The sequence below is a fragment of the Semicossyphus pulcher genome, unplaced genomic scaffold, assembly GCF_022749685.1.
Source record: "Semicossyphus pulcher isolate SPU_LCO1_2020_fin unplaced genomic scaffold, fSemPul1.0.p SCAF_5, whole genome shotgun sequence".
Taxonomy (NCBI): Eukaryota; Metazoa; Chordata; class Actinopteri; order Labriformes; family Labridae; genus Semicossyphus; species Semicossyphus pulcher.
The window spans coordinates 4023693-4050084 of NW_027211726.1; the positions used below are offsets into that span (position 1 = coordinate 4023693).

At 43.5% G+C, this 26392-nt stretch overlaps 1 protein-coding gene across 1 annotated transcript; it reads left to right on the forward strand.

The window, feature by feature from the left end:
• Nucleotides 1–2756: 2756 nt before the first annotated feature.
• shisa7b (shisa family member 7) lies at nt 2757–26392 on the forward strand. The gene is made up of 7 exons (XM_069681764.1): nt 2757–3334; nt 5386–5625; nt 5742–5858; nt 6089–6234; nt 13383–13625; nt 20637–21015; nt 22018–26392. Exons 1-7 carry the CDS (start codon nt 2928–2930, stop codon nt 22445–22447), a joined length of 1962 nt encoding a protein of 653 aa, XP_069537865.1. The 5' UTR covers nt 2757–2927; the 3' UTR covers nt 22448–26392.

Here is a 26392-nt window from a genome sequence, read left to right on the forward strand (position 1 = left end):
GATTATTACTTTAAGGATAGAAAGTAAAAACAAAAACTTGAATAGGGCGGCTGTGGCTCAGTGGTAGAGTCGGTCGTCTTTGAATTGAAAGGTTGACGGTTCAATCTCCGGCTGCTGCAGTCTAGATGTCGACGAGGTTGGCACTTTGCACAGCAGCCTCTGCCATCAGTTTGTGAATGTGTGTGAAAGGGTGAATCTTGACATGTACGGTGAAAGCACTGAGTGGTCAGAAGACGAGAAAGGTGATATATGTATGTACAGGCCGTTTACCATTGATCTGGTCTGTGTGAAAATGTCATGATGGACTCTTTTTTTTGTCTGATTCAGTCATGTTTAAAAATTAAATTACACACACTCTGCGTGTTGTGTTCTTCTCTTGCAGTGTGAAAACTACTGAACTCTGGATCTCAACAGGACGTCCCTGCATCACATGGAGGTCTTCTGGGGGATTTTCTCAGCTGCTTTCAAAGCTCCTCACTAGTCGTTCTTTGTCCTTTTCCCACTATTTTTACTGATCGAGGTTACAGACCTCGCCCCTTTTGTTCTACGCAAGACCAAAACCAGGTGCCAAACTGACTGTGTCAAGAGAAGAAGCAAAAAACATTTGGAAACATCCATCATCACAAGAAGAGTTTATTTAGTCGTGACTTTGAAAAACAGCTTCATTTCCTTCCTGCTCGCCCCACAAACACTTTGAAACGTCCCATTAAAATCATTTTTAATCATCACAGAGATATTTTAGAAAACAGAACAACCGTAAAACTTAATATCCGTCGTCTTCGGTCAGTGTTTGCATAGCTGCTGCTCTTAGTGCTGAAACTGAGATAGTTTTCATACGAGGACGATGATCAGTGCATTATTGGTTCAAAGTGCTTTATAAACCTCCAGCTGATGGTTTGCTTATAGTCGTGCGCGTGGTAAGCAGTGATAACTCGCCGTCTGAACATTAGAAGCTTCTGCAGGACGGCGTTTGACTGACAACATACGCAACGTCTAACCTGTTAATTATAGGCACCACCACCACCACCGCCGCTGCTGCTGCTGCTGCTGCTGCTGCTATCTCAAAGGCTCTGAGATATACCGTCGTCTCGGTCTGCGCTGTGAAACACTGTTGACACTTTGCCTATCTCCTTCTTCCAGTTGCTTCTACGAGAGAGGCCTCTCGCTCTTCGTCGTCCTCTGTTTCTTCCACACTGAAAAGCCCCCTTTATCTGATCCCAGTGACCTCTCGCACTCTTCCTTTTATTCTACTAAAAACATGCAATTTAAAACCTTTCACTGTATTAACGTTTGTCGTGGAAGGAGATCAAGTTTGTGTAATTAAAAAAGCCATACTGAACACCAGCCATACAAACCTTTCACATCTAATCTCACGATGTTAAAGAAGTGATCCATTCAGAGAGTCGATGAAAGGACGGCTGAGAAGGAGAACCCTAAATTTCCAACATTCGGACGAAAAGATTTGTTAGTTTTCGAACTGCGTCTTTCTAGATCTGAACTCTGAATAGACGTCGAGTGTTTTCAAGTGTGGCAGTAAACGAGCCCGCACCGAGTCCCCCGTCAGTCGTCCTGTGTTCCTCTGTGTTGACGGATGAATCCGGACATTTTCATGTCTGTGCTGTGGGCAGAACCTCGCTGCCCTGCTAGAACCGGGCCCAAGCCCTCCTTCGTTCTCTTCTGTTGGGCCAAGCTAAATTCAGAGCAAAGACACTCGCACAAGGGTATCGACCGCACATAGATCCTCTTTGTTTTTAACCTTTTCTTTCTCTAAATTTGTCCCCACTTTCTTGCTTTTGATCACTCTTTTGTGAATGCCTTGACGTGCTCATCTCCGTCCTCGAGAAGCTGCTGAAGGACTTTTTCTTACAGATCTGATGCTGCTTGAAACCTTTATTGTCAGCGTCCACAACCTCTGATTTTAAATTCAAAGCCAAAATTTCAAGCATACTGACCTTTACTGACTCTCTTCCTCTAAACTGTGTAAAAGAAAGAGCTCGTTCATTGGCAATTTGTGAGCATGACGTAGAAGAATACAGTCACAGCTTGTGCCAAATTCAGACCGACTTCCTCTCAGCTTGTTCGCTAAACGAAGCTGAGCTCTCTGACGCTGCCAGCGCTGTTGTTTACAGACGTGACGAGACAAACAGAGCTAAACTATTTGATTTCTCATGTTTTATTTCACACAACAGGACAACTGAAGTGCCAAACTCAAACCACACACCCGACATCTGTCGCAGCTCATCAGAAGTAAAGTTTACATACAGCGCTAAATGTTTACAGACTCCATTTTCATCGCAGTTTTTCGTACGTGAATCGTAACTTTCGTGCCATAAAACTCTTCAGTCGGTCATAAAGACTTTTATTTTGGAGGGGTCTCTGTATAAAAAGAGTTTACAGTTTTCTCACACTCATGTTGTTTACAGAAAACGTAAAATTACTGCCTATTTAGAAGATTTAACATTTTGGCCAGAGGACTGTAAAACGCCGACAGACCAAAATTAAGTATCAGACACCTGCTGCCATAAAACCACCTTATTCTATATTTATAATCAGTTCAATTATAATTATAGGTAATATTTCAGAACTATAGCCATCTCACAGGCAGTCCGCACAGGGCCTAAAGACTCTGCAAGACCTCAATGTTTACAGAAGCTGCTGAAGGAGGGGTTTGTATTCAGACGACATGTTTACACTCAGATGAGAGAGTGAAATGCCAAACACCTTCACGACACGTCGCTTGAACAACTCAAAGAGGAACCTTTTGCACCTGTGCAGGATTACTTCGTCAGACTGGAGTGAAAACTTTTCCTACAGAAGGTTTTTATAAGTCGAGAAGCGGCCATCTTGGAAGAGGACGCCGATCATTTCAAGCTTGTCAGAAGCTGTTAATGTGATTTTCTTCAGCTCGAGAACTTTGTGATAAAACAATGAGACCTACACTTTCAAGAGGGATGTTCTGCTCGTCCCTCGTCCTCCTGCTTTTCTCCTCCTGCCTCGCTGCTTCCACCCTCACCACGGAGCGGCGTGCCGTTGACGGCGATGCGAGGACTCTGACTGGCAGCTCAGCTGCAGCCGGCAAAAAGAGCACCACCTTGTTCCTCCTTACCGGCTACAAGCCTCCACTGCCGCCGCTGCCCGCCGGGCCCAAAGTGGCCCCGAAAGCAGCCGAGGTGGAGGACGGAGACGATCAACCCGTGATGGCCGAGCTCCCTCCAAAGCCCCTCCCTCAGACCATGCTGCCAAGGAACATGACGGCCGACGCCTTGAAGCCCCCGCTCGGTGCGGCCCAGGTGGCTCCGCCCCCAAGACAGCTGGTGGATGTGGACGTGTGCAGGTAAGGCCAGAAGTGAAGTAAAAAGAAACCCAGAAAGCAGAAACCGTGTGTAAATGTCTTACAGTGCAACTTTAGAGGATCAGTGTCCTCTGACGTTAGACATAACAACAATGTTGGCTGCAAACGGAGCTTACATCAAAGTGAAAGATGGTTCAAAACTGATCTGCTCCTGGTGGGTAAAAAAATCTGTATAAAACACAAATATGAGCCTCAGGTGGGCTGCGTCTCCTTTATAGCACTGTGTTATGTCCATCAGTAAGTCATGTTGATCACAGAAGCACCATAAAAGCAAACGCATCATGATTCTCCTCCTGCAGCTCTGATCTCCATCTCACTGCAGATTATATTCTGCACTGAGAGGCGTCTCGGTGTTTCTAGGCAACATGTAATCAGCTCTAAATCAGTTGTGTGCTGGCGAGCTGCACACACCAACACCACCGACAGCAGCTCCGTCCAGGCAGTCCAAAGCTGCACCAACAGTACATAACAAGAGGCAATCTTACATAAACATCTTTTAATATCGTTGTCATTCATGTCTCTGAGATTACATCATTGCCCTAGCTGCTTACTAACAAGATGTATTCGCATTTTTGTCTGTTTTTGAGGTTGATTGTTTAGCTGCTCTCAGAGAAAAAGTCATGGTGAAAAAAGAAACGTTGACCAAATGAAACATAAGCTGCCCAGAGCTTTTAAGCTGCTAGCAAAAAAGCTTCCCCTTCACCATATTCACATGGTGGCCATTTTCCTCTGACATCACTCGGCTGTGCTCCAGGTTTAAGTCCTAAACGTAGGGAATATGAAAAATGAGTTTCCTCTGCAGGGTGTCTGGGCTCATCCTTAGAGATAGGGTAAGGATTTCAGGCATCTGGATGGAGCTCGGAGTAGTAGCTCGGCCCGACTCCTTCGCATCGAAAGGAGCCAGTTGAGGTGGTTCGGTCATATGGGAGGAGACCCTGGGGTAGACTCAGAGCTTGCTGGAGGGATTGTGTATCCCATCTGGCGTGGGTTGGAGCAGCTTCAGCAGTAATGCAGACGTTGTCATAGACCGTCGTAGTGAAGAAGGAGCTGAGCCTGAAGGCAAAGCTTCTGATTCACCAGTTGATCTACGTTCCAACCCTCACCTGTGGTCGTGAGCTTTGGGTAGTGACCGAGGAATGAGGTTACGGATTCAAGCGGCCGAAATTAGTTTCCTCCTCAGGCTGTCTGGGCTCTGCCTTAGAGAGAGGGTAAGGAGCTCAGACATCCGGAGGGAGTTCAGAGTAGAGTCGCTACTCCTTCGCATCAAAAGGAGCCGGTTGAGTTGGGTCGGGCATCTGATCAGGAAGCCCCCTGGGCGCCTCCCTGTGGAGGTTTACTGGGCAACTGGGGGTAGACCCTGGGGTAGACTCAGAGCTCGTTGGAGGGATTATGTATCCTGGTAACGCCTCGGAATACCAAAGGAAGAGCTAGAAAATGTTGATGGCGAGAGAGACGTCTGGGTGAACTTGCTTAACCTGCTGCCACCGCGACCCGACCCTGGATAAGCAGAAGAAAATGGAGGGATGGATGGAGTGTGAATTGTGTAGTAATGTTCGGCTCAGTTTGATTCAATCAGTTTGTCCCTGAGTTTATCAATACTCAGTACAGGTAGTTGATACCTGTCCCTACAAATTGGGCCATGTTTGTCCAATAGGGATGTAAATATGCAGAACTAATTAACCCTTTGGAAGCCGTTTCATGGGAAGTTTCCTGTGTGGTGTCAGAGAAATTGGCCTCAATGTGAGACTTCTGTCTACGTCTGGAATCATCAGCTTGTCATTCACTGGAGTCTGTTCCCACTTAGGCCAAACACACTGACAGTGAATTCTCTGGACGTCTTACGTCTCCATGTCTGAGCTACTTACTGCAGAATCCATCGAGGTCAGATCTTAAAGGGAGACAGACTCTGTTGGTCATGATGGGAGGTCCCCACTAACCCAGTTTTAAGGGCCCAGAATAATCTTAAATGGGACGAGTGGCGGAGACATGAAACACTGCGTCATGTGACAGATCTCTTTGTTATCACTCTGCAGGGGTTACTTTGACGTCATGGGGCACTTTGACAGCACGTTCAACTGCTCCAAGGGCAGCTACATCTACTGCTGCGGCACCTGCCACTACCGGTTCTGCTGCGAGCACCAGAGGAGCCGGCTGGACCAGGAATCGTGCAACAACTACATCTCCCCCGTCTGGGCCGACCCGCAGGTCACGGTCACCGTGCCGGCGACCAAGCCCGACCCGGACTTTGAGACGCTGCAGCAGCAGAACAGCAGGTCAGAGACTGGACTCGTTTGATGCCGTGATAAGTGCGATTTAAAGGGAAATTATGGTACGTTCTTATTATTAGTAATAACATACATGCCTGTGCCTATCTTCCCTGTAAATACAGTACGGCCTATGTGATTGGAGGAGTGATCTCCTTCACGCTGGTGGTGGCTGTGGGTGTCAGGATTGCCTTCAGCAAGGTGGCTCGCCGACCCCGAAACAGGGACATCAACATGCCCAGGTGAGACCACAGGACTGTCAGTGATCTAGATACAGAAGAATCAATAAGTGCACAAACATCATACTGTAGAATATCACAGGAAGTGACCCTCAGTCGATGCTTGGTGGATAGTTCCACATTACCAAGCTCTCCTGGAACATTACAGGTTTTAACATTTGAGACCCGAGAATAAGAACACGCTCTCTTCTTCCTCCCGCTCTCGCCTCTCCGTCCTCCCTCTGCTGTGTCAGATCGCTGGTGGATATCTTGCGTCACCAGTCGAGCCCGGTGCAGCAGGGAGAGAGGAACAACACCACCGTGCTGAGCAGCACCACCTCGGACGGACGGACGTCCAAGAACCACTACACCCCCATCCTGCAGAGCAAAGATAACCGCAGTAAGTGATGGGAAACCACATCATATGAACGACACACAGACGGTTAAACCTTGTCATATACAGGTGCAGAACAGTTGATATCAGGTGAGATATACAAGTTAGAGAGCAACATTTTTCATCCATAAGTTAAAGGATAAAAGATAATCTGGGTTTTTGTCTCTGGGTGTTTCAACCTTTAGTTATCATACGATATTACCGATTGTGGTTTCACTATCAGAACAACCCTGAACATATTTGTTACTTAAGTTAAGTCATAAGTTGCATACGTGACTTTCTTCAAATACATAATGTTACTTAATTTAAATACAGGTAATTTAGGGCTGTGATGGTAACCGTATGACCGCCGTTATGTGGCGCCAACTGCGGGGTGGACCGAGTGACCGTCATCAGCTTTTTTATTTTTAAATATAGACCCAGTGATGTTTCCACACGTCCAGCGTCTCTGGTGCATTAAAGTTTTAAAGAATGCAGTAAACTCAGTATCCATGCGTCATCTTTCCAAACAGAACGATACATTATGAACAACAAGTCTTTTTAAAAGTCACAGTAATCAGCAAAGGAAACCTGGCTGTCAGAGCACCGCTGTTTCAACCCTTTGCGCATCTAATCGGTGCGGACGCGCCCGTGTGCAGCCTCGCGAAATGCTAGTTTAGCCGCTACAACAACAACCAGCCCGTCAGCACATGTTTCATTTCAACAATTAAGTATATGAACTTAGTGGTTAACTCCGCGTTTCCAGCGCTCATGCTGTGTGTTGTGTTTTTACTGTCTGGGGGCGCACTGTCGTGAAATAAACAAAACATATGGCAGCGGGCTGAGGCGGCAGTTAACCGCCGAACCGCTAGAGTGCGTTAATGTTTCACCACGGTTAGAAACAGTCAGTACCGTCGCAGCCCTAATGTAACTAGAATGATTGAACTGGCCTTTGGGCTTCACAGACGTCTGCTTGAGCTTTAACTTGAAAGTGTTTCTTTAAGTTTTGTTTTGGTCAGAATAGAATAAGTCGGCTCTGAGGGACGGCAGATCTGCGACAAATCAAACTACCAGTTAGAATGTATACGCTCAAATGCATCACAAGTCATCTCAACACCTTTTCTTTTTTGTACATTTGCTTCTTTAATTTGACAATATTTGTTTGACTATTTCAAGTAGAGAAATGTATCTGAATCCAGCGACTTCTACTTGAGGTGACCGTAGCTTTGAACGTGGCTGCAAACTGTGTTTAATCATTTTGTTTTGCACCTCCTGACAGCTTTGTGTCGTTTCTGATGAGACAGAAATGTTCTCGTCCTCAACAGACCAAAGTTAAAACATAAATTCAGATTGTTCTGCTTGCAGATGAAAAAAGTTCAGCAGACATTTTGCAAATGTGTCCCACTCAGTGCCGAATGTGTTTCAGTTTGTTAACGTTCACACACACAAACACACATTTCTCTTTCTCCTGTCCTGTCGCTCTCTCTGCTCATCTGTCGCTCTCTCTGCTCATCTGTCGCTCTGCAGCTGTCTCTCACCTCCTTCTAAACAAGCTCTCTTGTTTCCGTCTCTCCAGGATCTGCTGAGTTTCATTTGCATAATTTTCAGGGTTTGTGAAATTCTTCATTACAAATCAAGATATCCAAAAGAGTATTCTCTTGTATTAAAGTCTTATCTCCAAACTAGCTGGACTCTATTTTATTTAAACTAAGCTAAAACAAAGTCCATCATTTAGATTGGCTTTAACCTAAGCTTATTAAAAACTGTGTGAAACGTTTTTCTGCACATAAAACTTGATTTTGAAGCTGGGTAAGTTTCCTGTTTGTTTTTTATGGTGTGCAAATGACAGATAAGTTAAATCTGAATAGTTTAATAATGTAAAATACAGTTTGATTGAATTTAGAGCCTCAATAAAGTCGAATAATCACATTTCCTGGAGGGACTCTCCCCCTCCCTGTCTCTCTCTCTCTCTCTCTCTCTCTCTCTCTGTCCCTCTCTCTCCCTCTCTGTACTGACACAAATGCTTACTCGACAAGCGGCTCTGTGTCTCTGGAGTGGTTGTCCATCAGTTTGTCGGCTCTGCTCTCTTTGCAGCTGGGAACTTGCACCACCATTTTAACCAGCAGGGGTCTGCTTCCAGCCCCAAACACTCTGCTACCATCGGTAAGCCTGAGGGGTCAGCAGCACAGTCAGCTCAGGATCCACGGCCTCGCTGCTACCACGCTGTCTGTCTGTGTCGCTGTCCGTATGACGGCCTGTCGTCCTGCACTCTTACAGCTGTTGTGTCGTTGTCAGCACAAATGTGTGGCCACATATTTATTAAAATCATATTTGTATGTTTATAACTGGAGATGTTCCGATACCGTTTTGTCCTTCCCGATATCTGAATATCTGCCGCTACAAAATAACTACTATTTACTGGTTTTAATCAAAGGATTGTTTTATTGTTTGAAGAGGAGAGACCCTCTGTGAACAACTCTGCTCCAAAGAAAAAAACCTCATGAAGGATTTACCGAAATCTTAGCCTTAAAACAAGCTAAGCTAACGGTAGCCTCAGCTCAGCTTGCAGCCCCTCCGGACGTAGGGGTCCACCCTAGCATTGTGCAAACAGCGATATTTAATGTGACAGTGCTTAACTCAGTGTTTTCCTGGTTTTATTTAAAGGAAAGTTTTATTTTTTGAGAGGAGGGGACCTCTGTGGAAAATTCAGCTCCAAAAAAAAAACAACCCTCAAATGATTTCCAAATAAGGAAACAAGCTAAGCTAACCTAACCTGCTAGCCTTAGGTCAGCTTGCAGCCCCTCCAGGCATAGGAGTCAACCCAGGCATTGTGGAAGTAATAACGTCAAAGTGCTTAATTCAGTGTTTTCACTGTTTTAATCAAAGGAGGGGAAAAACCTCATGAATGATTCCCAATGAAGGAATCTTACCGTTAAAGCAAGCTAAGCTAAAGAAAGCAGCAGCTTTTGGGGTCCACTTAAGCATCCGAGAAACAGATTTTTAACATAAAAGTGCTTAATTGAGAGTTTTTACTGTTTGCTTTGGAAAATCGGAGACTTGCGGATAATTTGTCTCGTGTTAAAAGCCCTGTGAACGATGAACACTGAGGGAATCGGTACTTAAAACAATCTACAAGAAACCAGCTAAGCTAACGTTAGCTGCAGCTCAACTCTCTTAGGTAAACATAGATTTTTAACATGAAGATGTTTTATTCTTTGAAGCTCTGACTAACATTAGATCATAACATAATTACCTGTAATCTGCTCTTCTTCTCTGCTCTTTAATTGTAGCTACAGGTGGCAGTAAAGATCTGACCTGCCTCTTGTAGCAGCAGCTATATTTGCTGCGTGTGCTACAGTTTTGGAGCGGCAGAGTAGAACTGATTTCCTGCGTTTCCGGTTGTGTTTTTCAGGCCGATTAAATTTGGGTATCGGATCAGTGCACAGACTCGAGTACTTGCTGATGCCTGATCCTGCTGTTTACGCTGTATCAGGAGTATTTCCCATATCGGAACAACTCTAGTTAAACATCACAAGGTCGGGTTGAAAGCGACACATCTCTAGTAAGAGTGTGAGCTATGAGTTGTCTGGCCTGCCCTTTGCTTAATGCAAGCCTGTGTGCCCCCCACCAACAACCCCCCACCACCACAAGCCTGCTTCCAAATGTGCTCCTCCTTCCTCCTTTTTCTCCTCTCTGTGACGCAATGATGCGACTGTGCTTACAGCTGTCACTAAAGACTACCAGAGGTCTCGGCTTAAGCGCGGTCACTGCACCCACCTGAGTCTGTTTTCCCAGGCTTCAAACCAAGAAAACAAAAAGCAATGCTAGCACACGGGAGCTAACCACGTCGTAAAAGCTCGCTTCATGCAGCGAACGTGACCGCCACAGAACGCTGGACGAGGTTGCTGTAGAAGTAAGATGAAGATGAAGAAGAGAAGCATGATTCTTACTGAACTTTGTGAGTTGTTTCAGAGCCAGTTATTCCAAGCCGTTACTCCCACATGCGTCCCTCGGGAAATGAATTATACAAGAAGGAAACGGAGAAGAATAAAACCAAGTTGAGCACAGATTAATTTAGTGGTTTAGTCTGAATTATGTGAGCAGTAAACAGATTGTTGCTAATATTAACCAGCAATCACACATAAACATGCAAAAAGTAAGTGTTATTTTCAGATGTTATTGCTTCCATATTTATCTTTAACTGTTGAACACTTTAAAAGCACCACTTTGTTTCTGTGCTGAGTTAATTTAAAACACTAAATAAACTTTTGATAAAATTGTATTTTAACAAGCTCTTAATGAACCGCAGTGTTTTCAAATGGTTCGGTGAAATTTGAAGTCCTTTGTGATGCTAAATTAAGTCTTTCCGAACCTTGAAAACACAACGCTTCGCAAAGTACCACCTGAAATATTCTAAATTATCAACATAATTTATATCAACATTTCTGTTTAAATTTGTATCTGCCTTCTTGCTACTTGCTGTTGCAACAACCTAATTTCCCCTCTGGGGATCAATAAAGTACTATTCTTATCTTATCTTATAATCAGCTGTTTTATGTTCACAATCCTTCAGGAAAACCAAATTGTGATGCACAAGGCTTCAAAGGTACAGACACTTTTGGTCTGGTACCTTGAAAGTGCCCGACTACTTTCTAAAAAAGCTGAACCAAACCTTTCTTTGATTTATAAACACAAACATTTCATTTGGTTTGAAAGTTTTTCTGCACTCTCAGAATCATAATCAGTTTTATTTTACATGACAGCTCCCTAAAAGTGGAGCCAAACCCTCTCTATCGCCCCCTGCTGACTGGCTGCAGTATAGCTCATAAAGCCCGCCTCCTCCATGTTAACAGATGGGACATGAGTCAAACTATAAAAGAAAAACGCACCAAATAAATTTTTCTCAAACATTATAGTTAGTTCTTATCATGCTGATTTATGTCCAAGTGTTAATTTTTCTGACACTTTTAATTAGTTATTTGATGCTATAAAAAGGGGGTGTGGCCTCATGATTGACAGCTCTGTTGACAAATGGGGCTCCTGCAGCGTTCTGTTCCCGAGTAGCAGAGTAGAGGAGGAACGGTGAGAGGAGACGTAACTAACACTAACACTACAGTCATTGAACTTTCCACAAGAGTGAATATCTGCTTCAGACCGACACAAGAAGCTGTTCTGCTGCAGACTGAGCCCACCTGAGGGCTCCAACACGCCAAGGACACATGGTAAAGGTGTGTTTCGAGTAGAGGAAGGGAGCCAGGTAAAAAAAACAAAGTTAAGACAAACACTTAACTATGTGCAAGAGAAGACTGAACAAACTAACAAAAACACAAAAAGTGCCGGAGAGCGCACTACCAAGGCGGCCATCTTGGAAGCAGTCAGTGTCATTGGTTACTCTTCTTCACTCAGAATTAATTCTTGACAGATTTAGACATTCAGTGTTTCTCCTCTAGCTCTGTGCTCTCTCTTCCCGTGTTAGGTAAGGTTAAAACATCCTGTCAGGACACAAGAACAGAACACTTCAGCTCTCTGACTCAGATACTCAGCACACTGAGTTCGTTCCTCCATGACACCATTATCACCCCTCTCTGTCAGCCGCTGTAGGTGTTCGGCAAAAATCAATGACCCTTACAGTCCTGGAAATGACTCGGCTAATTCCGTATGATGGCACCAAAAAAAACAGCACTTCTCGCTCCATATTTGACGCTTTTATTTTGGAGAGGCTTCCTCCTGCGACCTCAGAGCTAGCATTGCTTTTCTCCGCCGTGTGTGTGCACAGGAGTCGATGTGGTGTGTGTTCCCGGGGTGACACTAAACAGAGACATTATTGGCCGTGATTGCCCATTACTGTCAGCGGTCAACGAGCAGATATGTCCGCCGGTTATCTTAACAAGATCGCAGCCCATAACCGTTGGCACCCTGAATGGACTCGACATCGATTGTGTCTCGAACTTTAAAATCTTTTTATTGCTGCGTTACGTTTTTGAATTCCTGCCTTTTTAAGTTACTTTCTATCTGGATTTTAAAACGTGTTTGACGTACCTGTCCTCTCACTGTGCAGCACCTCCACATGTCGTGTCTCCTCTGAGTGCACCCACATGTTGTCGGTCATTCAAAGTGCCGTCTGTTTGCTGTTTTGGAAACGATGAATGCACTCGTTTACTGTATGATGTAACCGATATGAGTATACATGTTGCAAAACCGACACCCCCCTGCCCCTCCCCCACGAGCTTACATAAGACAAATCATTTTTATGTGTATCGATCGATGTGCTGCTTCTGCACTTTGCATAAATGTGACTGTGTGTGTTTGTAGACCCCCCGTCCCCCCTCCTCCTGATGCTATCAGTGTATTTCTCTGTATTTACATGTTGCTGTTTGTGTTCGAGGCTCACATGAACAGAACAGAGCTGTATTAATAGATGGTGGCCATGGAGATAGGAGGCACTTCCTGTTTTTACTGATTATTAACCAGCGTGTCTCTTCTTCTCTTGTTCCGTCTTCTTCTTCTGCCATTTTCTTTCTTCTTATTGCTTTTCTCTTTGCATCTTTCCTCTTCTCTTCTCTTTTGTTTTCTTTTCTCTTTCTTTCTCTTTTCTTATATTTTTGTCTTTGCACTTCCCTCCGTCTCTTTTTTGTTTCTTTGTGCTCTTTTTTCTTTTCTTTACTCGTTTCTCTTTGCATCTTCTGTTTTTCCCTTTTTCTTTTCTTTTGTATCTTTTTTCTTGCTTTTATTTTTGCATTCTTCCTCTTCTCTTCTGTTTTCTTTTTTCCTTCTCTTCTATCTTTCTCTTTGCATCTCTTTTTTCTTTTTCTTTTCTTATTGCTTTTCTCTTATTTTTCTTTTTTGTCATTGCATTTCTTTTTTTCTGTTTTGTCATTGCATTTCTTTTTTTCTGTTTGCTTTATCTTTCCATTTTCCCTCTCTCTTTTTTTCTTTCTCTTCTTTTTGCTTTTCTCGTTGCATTTTCTTTTTCTTTCTCTTTTTTCTTCTGCCTTTCCATCTCGTTCCCTCGCTTATCTTTCCTTTTTCCTTGCATCCTCACCTCTACTCTTCCCCTTCCAATCTCCCTTCTCTTCCCCTCTTGCTGTCCTTCTCCTCCATCTCCATTTTTCCTCCTTCCTTCACCCCCTTTTTTCTCCTCCTTTCTCCTCATCCATCCCTCTCTCTCTCTGCAGAGCGCGGCCCCCGTATGAACAACACCCCCCAGCTCTCCTCGGGGCCCAAGCTGATTTCCAGCAGCGTCAAAGGCCCCGGTGGCATCAGCGTCGGTGGCGGCAGCATCTTCGGAGGGGGCATGAGACACAACAGCAGCCACCCCTCCTTCTCGCACTCCTTCCACAACCTGGCCCAGCTGCCGCCGTCCTACGAGCTGGCCATGAAACCTGAGATCAGCCGCTACAGCTCCCTGAAGAAGCTGGGTGAGTCGGGGGGAGGGGGGAGAAAAGGAGAAGCGGAAAACTTGAAAGAGAGGAGGAAAGTGGGCTCCACGTCTGGCTTCACGTCCACCTAGCAGCCATGTTGGAAATGTCGATTTCACTCAATACGTTCATAAGGATTATTTACATATTTAATTTGGATTATTTTGCCCCTGACTCATCAAATTTGAGACATAATCTTTCTGCTGGAAACACTTGAGTATCAAAAGATGAGGAAATGTGAAGTTTCTGTCGATGTCAACTAATTCTCCGGCCCTTATGCTTACCTTAAAAAACCGCATGTTGGCCATAACTCAAGACTTAATACGGTAATTATAAAAACATCTTAACACAAATATCTATGAGGATCAAATCATGAAGTAAGGACACACCAAAGGTCATTTTCCCCCGTGACCTCAAAATGTCCTTAAATAATTTGGGCCTTTAATCCCAACGATATCTCAGGAACACCTGGTGGGAAATCGTCAAATTTGGCACGTTTACGCTCCGACTCAAGGATGAGGTGATCAGACTTTTGGGATGTGTGTATTGTTTTATTCCTCTGTTTCCAGAAGGGTCTGTTGACAATCACACGATTTGCAGATGAACACAAAGAGACGGAGACTTTCTCTGGCTTCACGTCCGTCCTGTAAACGCTTGTCGTGCGACCTCTCCTGTTAAAGGCCGACTTATACCGTTGTTTTGTTTTATGGTTTTATTTTCAGTACACCTGTATGTCCCAGCTTTAGTTACACTGTCATTCTGATGGGTGTAATCTGCCACTTTAAAGGCTGGCAGAGGCATACTGCGGTGAAGCGGTGATTCTGTGGAGTATTCCTTTAAAGGCGTCTTTACTGTCACACTTCCAGAAAGGTTTGGAACTCACAAAATAAGTTTTCCAGACTTGTAAAAACACTTGATCCTACTATTCCCATAATGCAACTTGATAGCATCCAGGTTGGCCAGACGTGCTTGATGAAACCCTAACATGCCGTATCTCTCTCTTGTCACCGGTCAAGAGGAAACCTGAGCCCCCTCACTCTTCCCACTCCCCAGAAAGGCCAGCAGCACTTAATACAGATTTAAAGCCGCAGTTTATTAGAGTCAGAGTTGAGCAGTGACCAAAACAACGAACAAATGCAGAGCCCTAATCATACCAAAAAAAAATGTCCCTCCTTCTTGTCATCCATCTCCCTCCTTCTCTTCCTCGTGTCTCCTTCCTTTCCCGTCTCCTACCTAATCCTCTCCATCTTCTCCTTTCCCCCTCTTCTGCCTCACACTGTTTATTTTGCTGTTATTATTACTTAGCAGAAACAGTTCACACATTTCGACGATCATTTGGCTCCGCAGCTGAGTCACAATCCTCCTGCTGCCATAATGGAGGTTCACTTGAGACTCGGCTGTGAAAGTCGAACTAACCAGGCCACAGAGAGAGAGAGAAGTACCTGGAGAGAAAGTCATGTGGGAGGAGGCCGGTTTACTGGGGAATAACTGGCTCATGTTTCAGTTGGCAGAGAGGTGTGCAACACCAGAATCCGGTGAAGTGGGTGTTGTATGTGTTATTGATCAGTGCAGGCAAAGTGTTAGTGTGAGCCTGACCGCTTGGCACGATGTTGACCCAACTAACAGAATCACGACAGCCGGGCTTTGAGCTCTGAGCGAGGCTGATATGGGCTTTCTCCACGGCTAATGTTGATGCTAACATTGTCTCAAAATACAGAGAAAGCAGGCGTTAACGACATCACAGCAAGAATCTGAGCACAACCAAATGATAGGCTGGCATCTGCTTGATATGGGATAATATGTTGTAATGTATTAAATATTTAACTTACGTTACACAAATATGTCCACCAAGTTCATCCGCCACATGATTAGGGCCTCTGTCTGATTACTAAATGTGCTTCAATGGTAAAACGCAGCATTTCCAGTAATCTAATTACCTCATGACCGAGTAATCGAGTACTCACAAATTATATATTTTTACTGTTAAAAAAAACACTTCGGACACGAACCTCCCGGCCCGGAGGCTGTGTGCCTGTAAGAGAACATTACTATCCAACACTTTCACACTAATGTAAATAAATTGCCAACAGCCAAAAGCAATGTTTCAAAAGAACCTTGACCCTTCAATTAATCAACATTCTGTTGTCAAACGTCACAGCGGTAGCCGCCTGTATGGACTTCTGTTCTGTGCTGCTCGACACGTAACTCGCATGTTTTCCGCTCTCGTAGCTGTTGCCCGGCGTGACGGTGGCTTTGTACTCCGGCTCAACAAACGCCATCAGCTCACGGAAGCAGTCTCCTTCCACAACACTTAATGGTCCAGTCACCATGTTCGTTATCAGCTGGCTAATCTTCTCTGCTCTGGTATCGTTACAACGGCGTGTGCTAACAGGGCTAGCAACTGATGTGATGCGAGACGGTCTGTCTCCGCTGGCTTCTCTTTGCGCTTTAAGCGTTGTGTTTCTATGATATACAAGTTTAACAGCACATTTCTTGCACAGAACGTTATCGTCGTCTTTTTTTGTCAAAGTACTTCCAAACATCACTTTTCCTGCTCATGGCTGACACGGTGCTCATAACTGAGTTAAACTACTTTAGCCGAAAACAATGTGTGTAACGTTACTCGAATAATGACGTCAACGAGTACTCGATTATTCGTCCCCATCCCTATTTTAAACGTACTTCATGGGGCGCCGAGTATAGAAAGACATCAATGTAAGGAGAGTGAGAGAAAGAAGGGAGGGGCAGAGAGAAATGGGTGATTGGAAGAAGGAAAAGAGGCTTATTGACCAGAAGAGAAAGATCAGGAGGAGGCAGAGAAACAGCTGATACAGGAAGAAGGATAAAAACAGATACTTGAAAGATAGAGATGCAGAAGGAAGGAATAAAGAGGAGGAAGAAGGAGAGAAAGAGAGGATTGGAGTGGGAAGAGGGATGTGGAGAGATGTGGTGATAGGGGGAGGGGCGTTGGCTGCTGATCTGCAGGGGCCCGGCTGCTTCGACGGGGAAGAAAAGCGATTGAGAGGCAGCGGCTGGCAACCTCCCCTCTCTCTCTCTCTCCCCCTCTCTCTCTGTCTGTCTACCTCGCTCGCCCTGCGATCGCTGAAGACTGCAGGGGGAGGGGAGTCGCCTCTGCAGGCCGAGTGATGGATGGTTACTACATGGGGGATTGTGTGTGTGTGAGCGGTGTTGCTATACGTTGAAGTGGAAGCAATAATGAGGTGAAACGTCCAGATGAGGCTCTTTCATTATGTCGGTTCAATGAAAGGGGAAAACACGTCGACTCTGAGCGGCGTTCATTACACATCGGACCCACGAAGGTCATCGCGCTTCCTCTCATCTTCTCGTTTATGAAAGAGCATTTTTTTTAGCGTTTTCATCGCAGCCGTTCTGTTGATTTAAACGGTTCAGATCATAAAAACTGACCTCGACGTGGTTTATGTTTTTGTTCTGTTAAAAAAAATCACAGATGGAAGTGAGAGCTCTTTCCTTTGTTCCCCTCTTTGTTCATCTCAGGACATTTTACACCTTGCTGTGCCTCTGTCGCATCATAGCATCTAAAGATTAAATGAAACTAAACAAACCAGTGTGTCTAATAATGGTGCAGAATTTAACTATCAAATGTCTGCATAGTTAAACGTCAATCGCGATTGGATGCTACCTGAGTGTTGCAGCGGGCGTGACTGGTGTATGAAGCACAACCAAGTATGGAGACTTCTGTGGTATGATGTGAGCTGAATTCAACCTTATGTACTTAGTTTTTTCTTTTTTCTGTTGATTCCAAACAGACTAAAAAAGTAAGAACACATCACTTACTTTATATAAGATTTTATTTACAGGTAAATCTACTACAACACCCTGTTTAAGCCAGGTATTAAAATGCAATCCAGACAAATCATCCAGAAAATAAAAGACTCTCATTGAGATTGGATCTCTGTCAAACAGAACTAAATTCTGCGTGAGTTATTCGGCAAATCAGCTGTCAGCTTGGCAGCTTTAGGACCACCCAGTTTTGTTATTGTTAAACCTTTTTCTTCCTCGTATATTTTGGGGACATGAATCTTCTACCTGTACACTCTCTTCATATGTTCCTCAGGTTAGCTAACCTGAGCATCTCTCTTTGTTATAACCACAGACTGTATAAAAAGATGGACGACATGACCGCTCCCTAAACCCTCTCTGTCGCCCCCTGCTGACTGGCTGCAGTATAGCTCATAAAGCCCGCCTCCTCCATGTTAACAGATGGGACATGAGTCAAACTATAAAATCAAAATACATTTTTCTCAAACATGGTTTCTGTCATTATAGTTAGTTCTTATTATGCTGATTTATGTCCAAGTGTTCATTTTTCTGACACTTTTAAGTAGTTATTTGATGCTGTAAAAAGGGGGTGTGGCCTCATGATTGACAGCTCTCGAGCTCCTGCAGCGTTCTGTTCCCGAGTAGCAGAATAGAGGAGGAACGGTGAGAGGAGACGTAACTAACACTAACACTACAGTCATTGAACTTTCCATCAGCGTGAATATCCGCTTCAGACCGACACAAGAAGCTGCTGCAGACTGAGCCCACCTGAGGGCTCCAACACGGCAAGGACACAAGGTAGAGGTGTGTTTTGGGTAGAGGAAGGGGCAGGACATTTATCCACCAGCTGAGCTCTACTGCACAGACTCTGGGTACAAATAAACAACATGGCAGAGCCCGCTCCGGAGGGATTTTGGCTTCCTTTTTGTACAACAAGAGAAGGTGGTGACGCGCCGTCCATCTTTATATACAGTCCAGATAAAAATCACATTTCCCTACCAGATGTGGAAGAGCCTCCATTAACCTGGAACCTGACTGAAATCCTGCTTTTCCAAACAATACACAGTGAATTTCACAGTAAAAGGAAACTAAAATGTTGTGTCAGTGTGACACGAGGAAAGAGACCACAGCCTCCGCCATTGTATGAAACCTGCTCCTTTTGATGTGGTCCCCCGTACGCTGCCGCAGAAAGGACACCGATAAAGACTTCTTTGTCTGCGGAGAGAAACCTCGAGCTAATTTGGCCGTACAGGAGGGGAGTAAACAGAGAGAGGGAGAGGACATGAGACAAACAGAGAGGGAAGAGGAAGACAAAGAAAACCTTGACAGCAAGAAGAAGAAGAGAGGTGGAAAGCGAGGGGATTGAAAATTAGAGAAACGAAAGGAGAGGAAGAGACAAAAGAGGCAGGAGGAGAAAGGAGGCAGAGGTAGAGAGGTGGCTGGTGAAAGGTCAGGTTTAAATTGGCTCTTGGGGAGCTGCTTCCATGGAAATGCTTTGAAGATTAAAGCGGTCTCAGGCTGCAGAGCAGAAACGCTGTATTTCACTATTAATGAAGCTCGCTAACCGCTCCAAACTCGTCTGTGTCTCCCTCTCTTTTCATCTCTTTACTTTCTTTAATTTCATTTCATTCACGGCGCTCTTAATTTCTCCGGCCTTGGCTTCCCTTTATTTTTAATATTCCTTGTGTAAAAAAGGTGAATCTGTTTTACGTCTTTACTCTCTCTCCTCCTCTGACTCAGTTACCCTCATCTTCACCTTTCCTGCTATATTTCTGCCTCTTCCTCCCCTTCTTTGTCTTTTGAACACTTCTTTCTTCTCTGTTCCCTCTGCTGCCTCAGACGTGACGTTTTCTTTTATGATGTGTTTTTCTTTCACTTTATTCTCCTCTTTTGCATCTTTTGGCTCTGTATCTGTCATAATTTGTTTTATTTCCCTTTTTCTTTTCTGTCTACCTAGTTTCAGTATTTTTTCCTATACTTTCTGCCGTCTTTGCTTTGTTTTCTCAAATGTCAAAGGTCAAGCCTGAAGTTTGACCCTTTAAATAAAAGATGATCTGTACCGGGTTCTTTTAGCTCGCTATGGTATCACATGATCTTCAGCAGATTAAGTTCATCCAGGTGAACTGGAGTTTTAAATGTTTAAATTTATCTGGTTTTATTTCTTTTTCTTTTTTTTAATGAAAATGTTTAATTTTTTTTTTACATTACAAAGGAAATTGAACAACACAGTGCCCTTAACGTTCCCATTATTTCATTTTTAATGGCCGAGAATTCCTTAAATGCTCTAAAAAATAAACATTATAACAGCTAAAAGTCCTTAATTCACTTTTATTTCCAGGCCAGTGATAAAAAAAGTATTATTACAAAGCTGAGAAGATTAAAACTATTCAATCAATTAAGTTGTTGAAGCAACATAATTTTGGCTTCTTCAAATTTTATATTTTATATTTAGAAAGAGATTTAAATAATATATTGTTATACTACTAACATTATGTCAGTATAACTGCAAGTCTATTCACAGATTTTACAGCCTGTCTTCGAGAGGCTTCTTCTTTTTCTAACATTAGAATGAGTTATTTACAAATTAACGTTAACGTTAGGAGCTACAAAGAGTTGAAGAAGCGAAAACAATCATAAAATCACATTACATTCTCACTAATTTGTTATATTAAATTAATTAAATCTGCGTAAATCGTTCTTTTTCGACCTAAATGGGAAAATTACCTTCTCATGACCTGCAGCTCATGTGTTACTCATATGAATAATGCACATTGCATTGTGCCCACTTGAAATAGAAAAATTAAAATGAATATTTCAGTATGATTTGATCACCCTTTCACAGCCTGCGTCTTGAGAGGCTTTTTAATGTTCGTTTGAATTATTTAGAAAAGAAACATGAGAGCTTTCATCTAAGATGCTCCACAGAGTTAAAGGTGAAAAAATACAATTAGAAACTAAAAAGGAGAAACTTTTATCAACTGCAAGCTATTAGATAAACACAAGAAAATAATAAAACTTACATTCTTACTCAAAGATTCTGCAAAGTCAAAGTTAGAAGATGAAGTCACAGGCTGCATCATCCTGCGACACCTGGGAGCCAAACACCTGAGAACATTTCCATCACATTACAGACTAAATTAACAGGTTTAATCATCTTTATTGTCAGCCCCGTTCACATGTTGCGCACTTCTCTCTCTTTTCTTGAACCAGAGAAAGAACTGGACGAGTACTCGAGCTACTACAACTCCAAACGTCGCTCCAACAACGCTCCGCCCTCCTTCCACTCCTCACAGCACTACCTGCCCTGGGCGGGCGAGTACACGCCGGGATCCAGAGGCACGCTGCCCCTCAACGGCACCCGGCCTCGCACTCACGTCCCCTCAACCCCGAACCCGTACCCGCTGCCCAGCCAGTCGCAGTACACCAGCTCCAGCTTCGACAGGCCGCCGCGCCGCGTCCGCTCCCAGGACCAGCTGCTCGCTTTCGGGGAGGGCAACTCGCTGTCCCGCCTGTCCAAGAACCAGCAACACCAGTACTACAAAGCCATGATGAGCAACAGCAGGGGGAACAACTCGCAGACGCTCCGCAGGTAAGATAAGAGACGAGCAATGAGGTGATAAAACAGGAAGATGAAACGCTACAGAGGGAGAGAGATAAAAGAAGAGAGATGATCATAGTGATATCAGATGATATGAGGAGATGGAGCAGAGGTGAGACAACTTCAATTAAGAAAAACTAAACTACATTTTTAATGAAACGTATTCTCCTCTTTATGTTTATCAAAGGAACACGCTATGATTCCTTTAACGTGTGTTACGAGGCGAGGCTACTCTCGTAGATTAAATAAAAAGAATCTGGAGAGAGAATTTTACCTAAAAAACTGAATAGAGACACAAAACTAAACTAGTTTCATGTTGAAAACTGGTTTCTTTCCTACACTTCTCGGGGACAGGACGTCAGGAGGGGCTGCTAGCTGAGCTGCTAACATTAGCTCAGTTAGTTTACCGGTCAGGATTCCTCCAGTGTTCGAGGTTCACAAGGTTATAGCCGTGGGCCGAATTACCTGCGAAGGGCTCCTCCTGTCAAAACCGAACTTATCTGTTCATTTAAAGCAGTTACACAATCAAATCTAGTGTCCCACACTCTTTTACGGGCTGCAAGCCAAGCTGCAGCTAACATTAGCTCACGTTTGGCAACGTAAGATAACTTAAGAGACGAGCATCCCATGACTAAAACCCTGATGTGACTTAATACAGACAGAAAGTAGTCAGCTCATTTCTTTCTTCTTTTTAGGACATCCACTCTCTGACCCGTAGCGTAGGGAAATGGCCGCGTGCTGGTCTTTTTAATTCATCCATATTTGGTAAAAAAGTTTATCATAGTTACTGACACACATTTCTTGAGATGTTTCTTCCATCCAGTATCCTCCCTCTAAGTATCCTTAATGTCATTTGATCATATAATCATGTTACCCTTCCACTGTAAATTGATAAACAATAAAATTGGATTATCGCCCAGGCTTAAAGGCTTAAAGGTCACATACAGTATAAAGCTTCTGTTCAAACATGACAAAACAAACCTCTGCTTCCAGGTCCCACGAGAGGCTTCTGGTGTCACCTGACCGTCTGGAGGACCAGCTCATGGCGATGGGTCTGATCATCGGAGGAGGCGACAGAAGCGGCATGGTGCCCACCATGGGCCGCCTCAGCCACCACCAGAAGGCCCAGTCGCAGCAGAACATCTGCGTCACGCCGGTCATGGACCGCCACCACATGATCAAGATGAACTCCCACCCAACGCCGAGCCACGACCGTGACCGCAGCTCCGCCGTCATGCAGGGGATGGGCATGCACGGCGGCTGGGACCCCCACGGGGGCGGGCCGGGCGGAGGCCACCCCAACGCCCGACGGATGGCTTTCGCCAACAAGAGGCAGAACACCATCGAACAGCTGCACTTCATCCCCGGAGGAGGAGGAGTGCAGGGACTGCGGACTGGGAGTAAGAACGAGGTGACAGTGTGAGAAGAGGAGGGAGGAAAAAAGAGAGCGGAAGAGCGAGAGTAGAGAGGCTGAAGTTGTAAAGAAGCTGAAGAGCCAGATGAGGCATTTAGAGGGAGAAGATGAGCAGGAAAGAGAAGAGGAAGAGGTTGGCTGCCTCACAGGACTGCACTCTGTCCTGAGCAGCGAACAGCCCCCCCTCCCCTCCCCTCCATCAAACAAAAATGGTGGAAGCCAACATGAATCTCGAGTATAGCCAACTGATTTTCTCTTCATCACTTTGTGTATTGAAAAAGAGAATATTCCGCCATTCTTTGTAAAAGGGAAGACAGAAATGTCCACTTAAAAAGAGCAAAAAATATCATACGAGTGCAGTTTAAAGGCTGCCGGGTATTCGCTGTGACTTTTATTGAAGAATATCTGCTGAGTCAGATTTGTTGAATCGTCCTTGAGTTTTATTGCACTGTCCTCGGAGTCCTCGAGAGCTCTGACAGAGATTCATCTGTCTTTGAATCCACTGTGGATGGTAGAGAGCGCTGAGGCCGAGGCAGACGGGTTTGCTTGTCTTTGTATTTATAAGAAGTATTTAAAACCAAACGAGTTGCTTTTGTATGAAACTAACCTGATACCAATATTAGTATTAACATAACTGAGCCCTGTAAGACTTTGTGTATACTTGGTTTAAAACGTATTTATCCTTTAGCCAGCCGGTTTGTAACTTTAAAGGCTGGACATGTGACCTGCACAGTGTGATTGGAATCTAATGAAAACATTCACTGCAAAAATAATCTAGCAAAGCAAACTTAGCTGTCATTTGATTGCGTGTTTGGCTAGATTTGCTCTCGATTTAAGTCAACAATTTGGAAAAAAAACAAAGTGCTGCTATGAAGGCCCAGTCATACCAGTTTTTAACTTGCAAAATCAATTCCTTTGATTGAAATTGCTTCCGTACCTGCGACAAGAGCGACTAGAAAGCTGTTTTGCAGTGCTTACATTGAGTAAACTGAGAGCTGGAGAATCCAAGATGCTATCGTAGCTTATTAGTTACGGAGTTGCCCCAACCTATTTCTATCTACCCTTCTCTGTCAAAAGCTGAACTGCTTCATGTAAGAAAAACAGTTTACAGAGATAGTGGTAGAAAAAAACGTTCGCGACAAAGCTAGCACTGTTGCTAAACCTAAACCTCAGTCATTTAGCAAAAAGCTAGCTAATACAGAAACCATTTCCCCCTCTCTTGGATAAAACACTTTATTAACTGAAATGATGTACAATCCTGGGAACAAAGCCCCAGGAGGAGGTCAGCACTAGCATTTTCCCTGCTTGCTAGCGTGTTAGCTCACTAGCTACAGTACTTCTCTATGTCGCCAAGCTTCTAGCGCAACATATTTTGCAAAGAAGTGCAGGTCAATTTGACTGTGCCACTCTCTGGAGTGACCGGGCCTTAACAGTGAAATCCACTTTGCAGTATGATTTTAGCCAAATTGAAACCTTTGTACAGTGAACTCTAGTGGGTGTATATCATCTATGAAACATTGTGCTGTGACACTTTGCGTAATAACTAATGAAAATGTTTTGAATTAGACGAGTCATAAAGAAGAACCAACCTCATGCAGACTCTGTGCGAGTCAAACATTTTAATACTGACCCCTCAACCACTGTTTTAAACTTGTCATTGCGGGTTTTGTAAAGAGTCGAGGGTTTTGACTGGTTCTCAGCTAACACTCCTGTGCTTCTACGATGCCACATGTTACCTGCAAGTTCAGCTGCTCACCTCGTATGAAGGGAAGGGAGGCAGACGGGTTCGAGGCGGGGGACAATGGACACTTCACACCAAGGGCTATACCGACTTATCTTTGTGTGTCTGTGCTCTGTACAGTGTCTGCTTCTCATTTTCATTTCGTCTGTATGTCTGTGTTGGGAGGCATGCTTGTGCATATGTTCACTGATTTTATTTCTTCTTGTGTAGAAAGAAAATATATAAACATGCAAGGAATTTCTGCAAAGCAAAAGGAACTGTAGTGCAACATGTATAAACACGACCATGATTACTCTTTTGTTGAATAATAGCATTAAGCATATTCATATGGCGGCCATTTTCTTATGATGCTAGACTCAGGTTAGGATGTTGTGATGCTGTGTTCCAGGCTGCAAATCATGAAGGAAATATAACAAATTGTTATTTTTACGTGACTTCTGAATTGATCAGCAACTGAAAGACAATAAAATGTGAAAATCAGGAGCAACATCGGGCCATTTTTCAGGGTAAAAACAGCTAATGTTACCAATTAGCTATGTCCTTGCCAACATTATCGTTTCATAATGTTTCACAATGTGATGGGTTTTTAGGCTTAAATTACTAGCTAAAGTTAATGCTAGCAAAGAATTATTTTGCCAAGGAATTTAACGGTTTGTTAAGGAAGCTAACTGTAGTGTTGGATTGGAATTTAGCTGGCAATTTTAGCCTTAAATGCTAAGGTGTTTGAATGCTATTTGATAACCTGTTAGCATTTGGTCAATAGCTGATGTTACCAATTAGCCACAATTCCTTGCTAACGCCGTCTGATAGTGTTATACAATGCAATGGGAAAGGCTCATATTCCTAGCTAACTTAAATAAGCTAGGAATAACCTTGTTTAGGAATTTATAACTAACGCTAATCCTAGTTTGGAATTTTAGTTGGTAATTTTTGCCTTTAATGCTAAGGTGGTTGTGTGCTAACATTAGCTGTTTAAGATGCGGTATAAATCATCAAATATGTTGTTTTATTATAAAAAATATGACCCTATTACATTTTATCTGATACTAAATGTGATAGCAAAGGCTGTAATTCGTAGCTTATGTTAATGTTAGCTTGTAATTACCTTGCTAAGAAATCTTCTTGCTAACTGTAATGTTAGCTTGGAATGTTAGCTAGCAGTTTAAGCATTCAATGCTTATGTGGTCAGTATCTTAGCTGGTGTCTAACAATGTCAAACAGGTCATAAAATATGTTTTTAATTGAAATATGGCCCAATGTCTCTCTGGATTCAATCTTGTGTATTTTTAGTCATTGATTGATTGGGAAACTGTGATATTGTGATGATTTGTCAGATTTCAACACTAATGAGTTGCAACCTGGAACACAACAGAACTAAATGGAACAGCATTTTATTTTCTCAACCTGAGCATGTCAGAGGAAAATGGCCAAAAAAACCCCCATATGAATATGGCAAATTGTTGCGGGAGAACAGGTGGTCATGATGATGTCATATTTTGTAATTTGTTAAGTTTTTCTGGCTGTGAGATGGACCTTCTTGCCTTTAAGGCTGGATCTACCCTTTATGGGGTTTAAGGGACTCATGAGGCCTTGTTTGAGGTTTTCAGCTTCCCCTCCGAGTTGCATTTTGATAAAGACAGACATGATTGATTACTGAGCGGAGCTTCCTGCCAGACATTTTTAAGTCTTTTAATACGATACATGTGCTCATGTTAATGGTTTATGATCATATGTGTAAAGATTCCCCCTTTGATCAGACTTTCAATGCTTTTATCAAAACTCCTGTTCTTTTGTCTTTTACTTAAACATGTATTTATTTTTTTAAATCTGTGAATTTTAATGTATAATCCTGGAATTTCAATATTCAAACTTTATAGTGGAATTAAAAAAAAATGGTGTTCTCGAGAACAAAAAGAGCTGATGCAATCAAAGAGAAAAGACGAAACCGCATGACGATGTCAGAAGCCAGTGTTGGTGATGTCATACTGCTGACTCATGGTGTCACAGCGTGTATGTGTGTAAATGTACATGCATCTGTTTTAATTTGTGTACTTGTACGTGTTTCTCTGTGTCTTCTTTTTTGGGAATGCTGAACCTCACTTTTGACCAAACTTTTTGGTCACGTCAGCCAATGAAGAGGACTTTAAAGGCCCAATTGTGGTTGGTACGTGTTCATATCAACTTTTGATTAAATTTAAACGGCCTGTCATTGT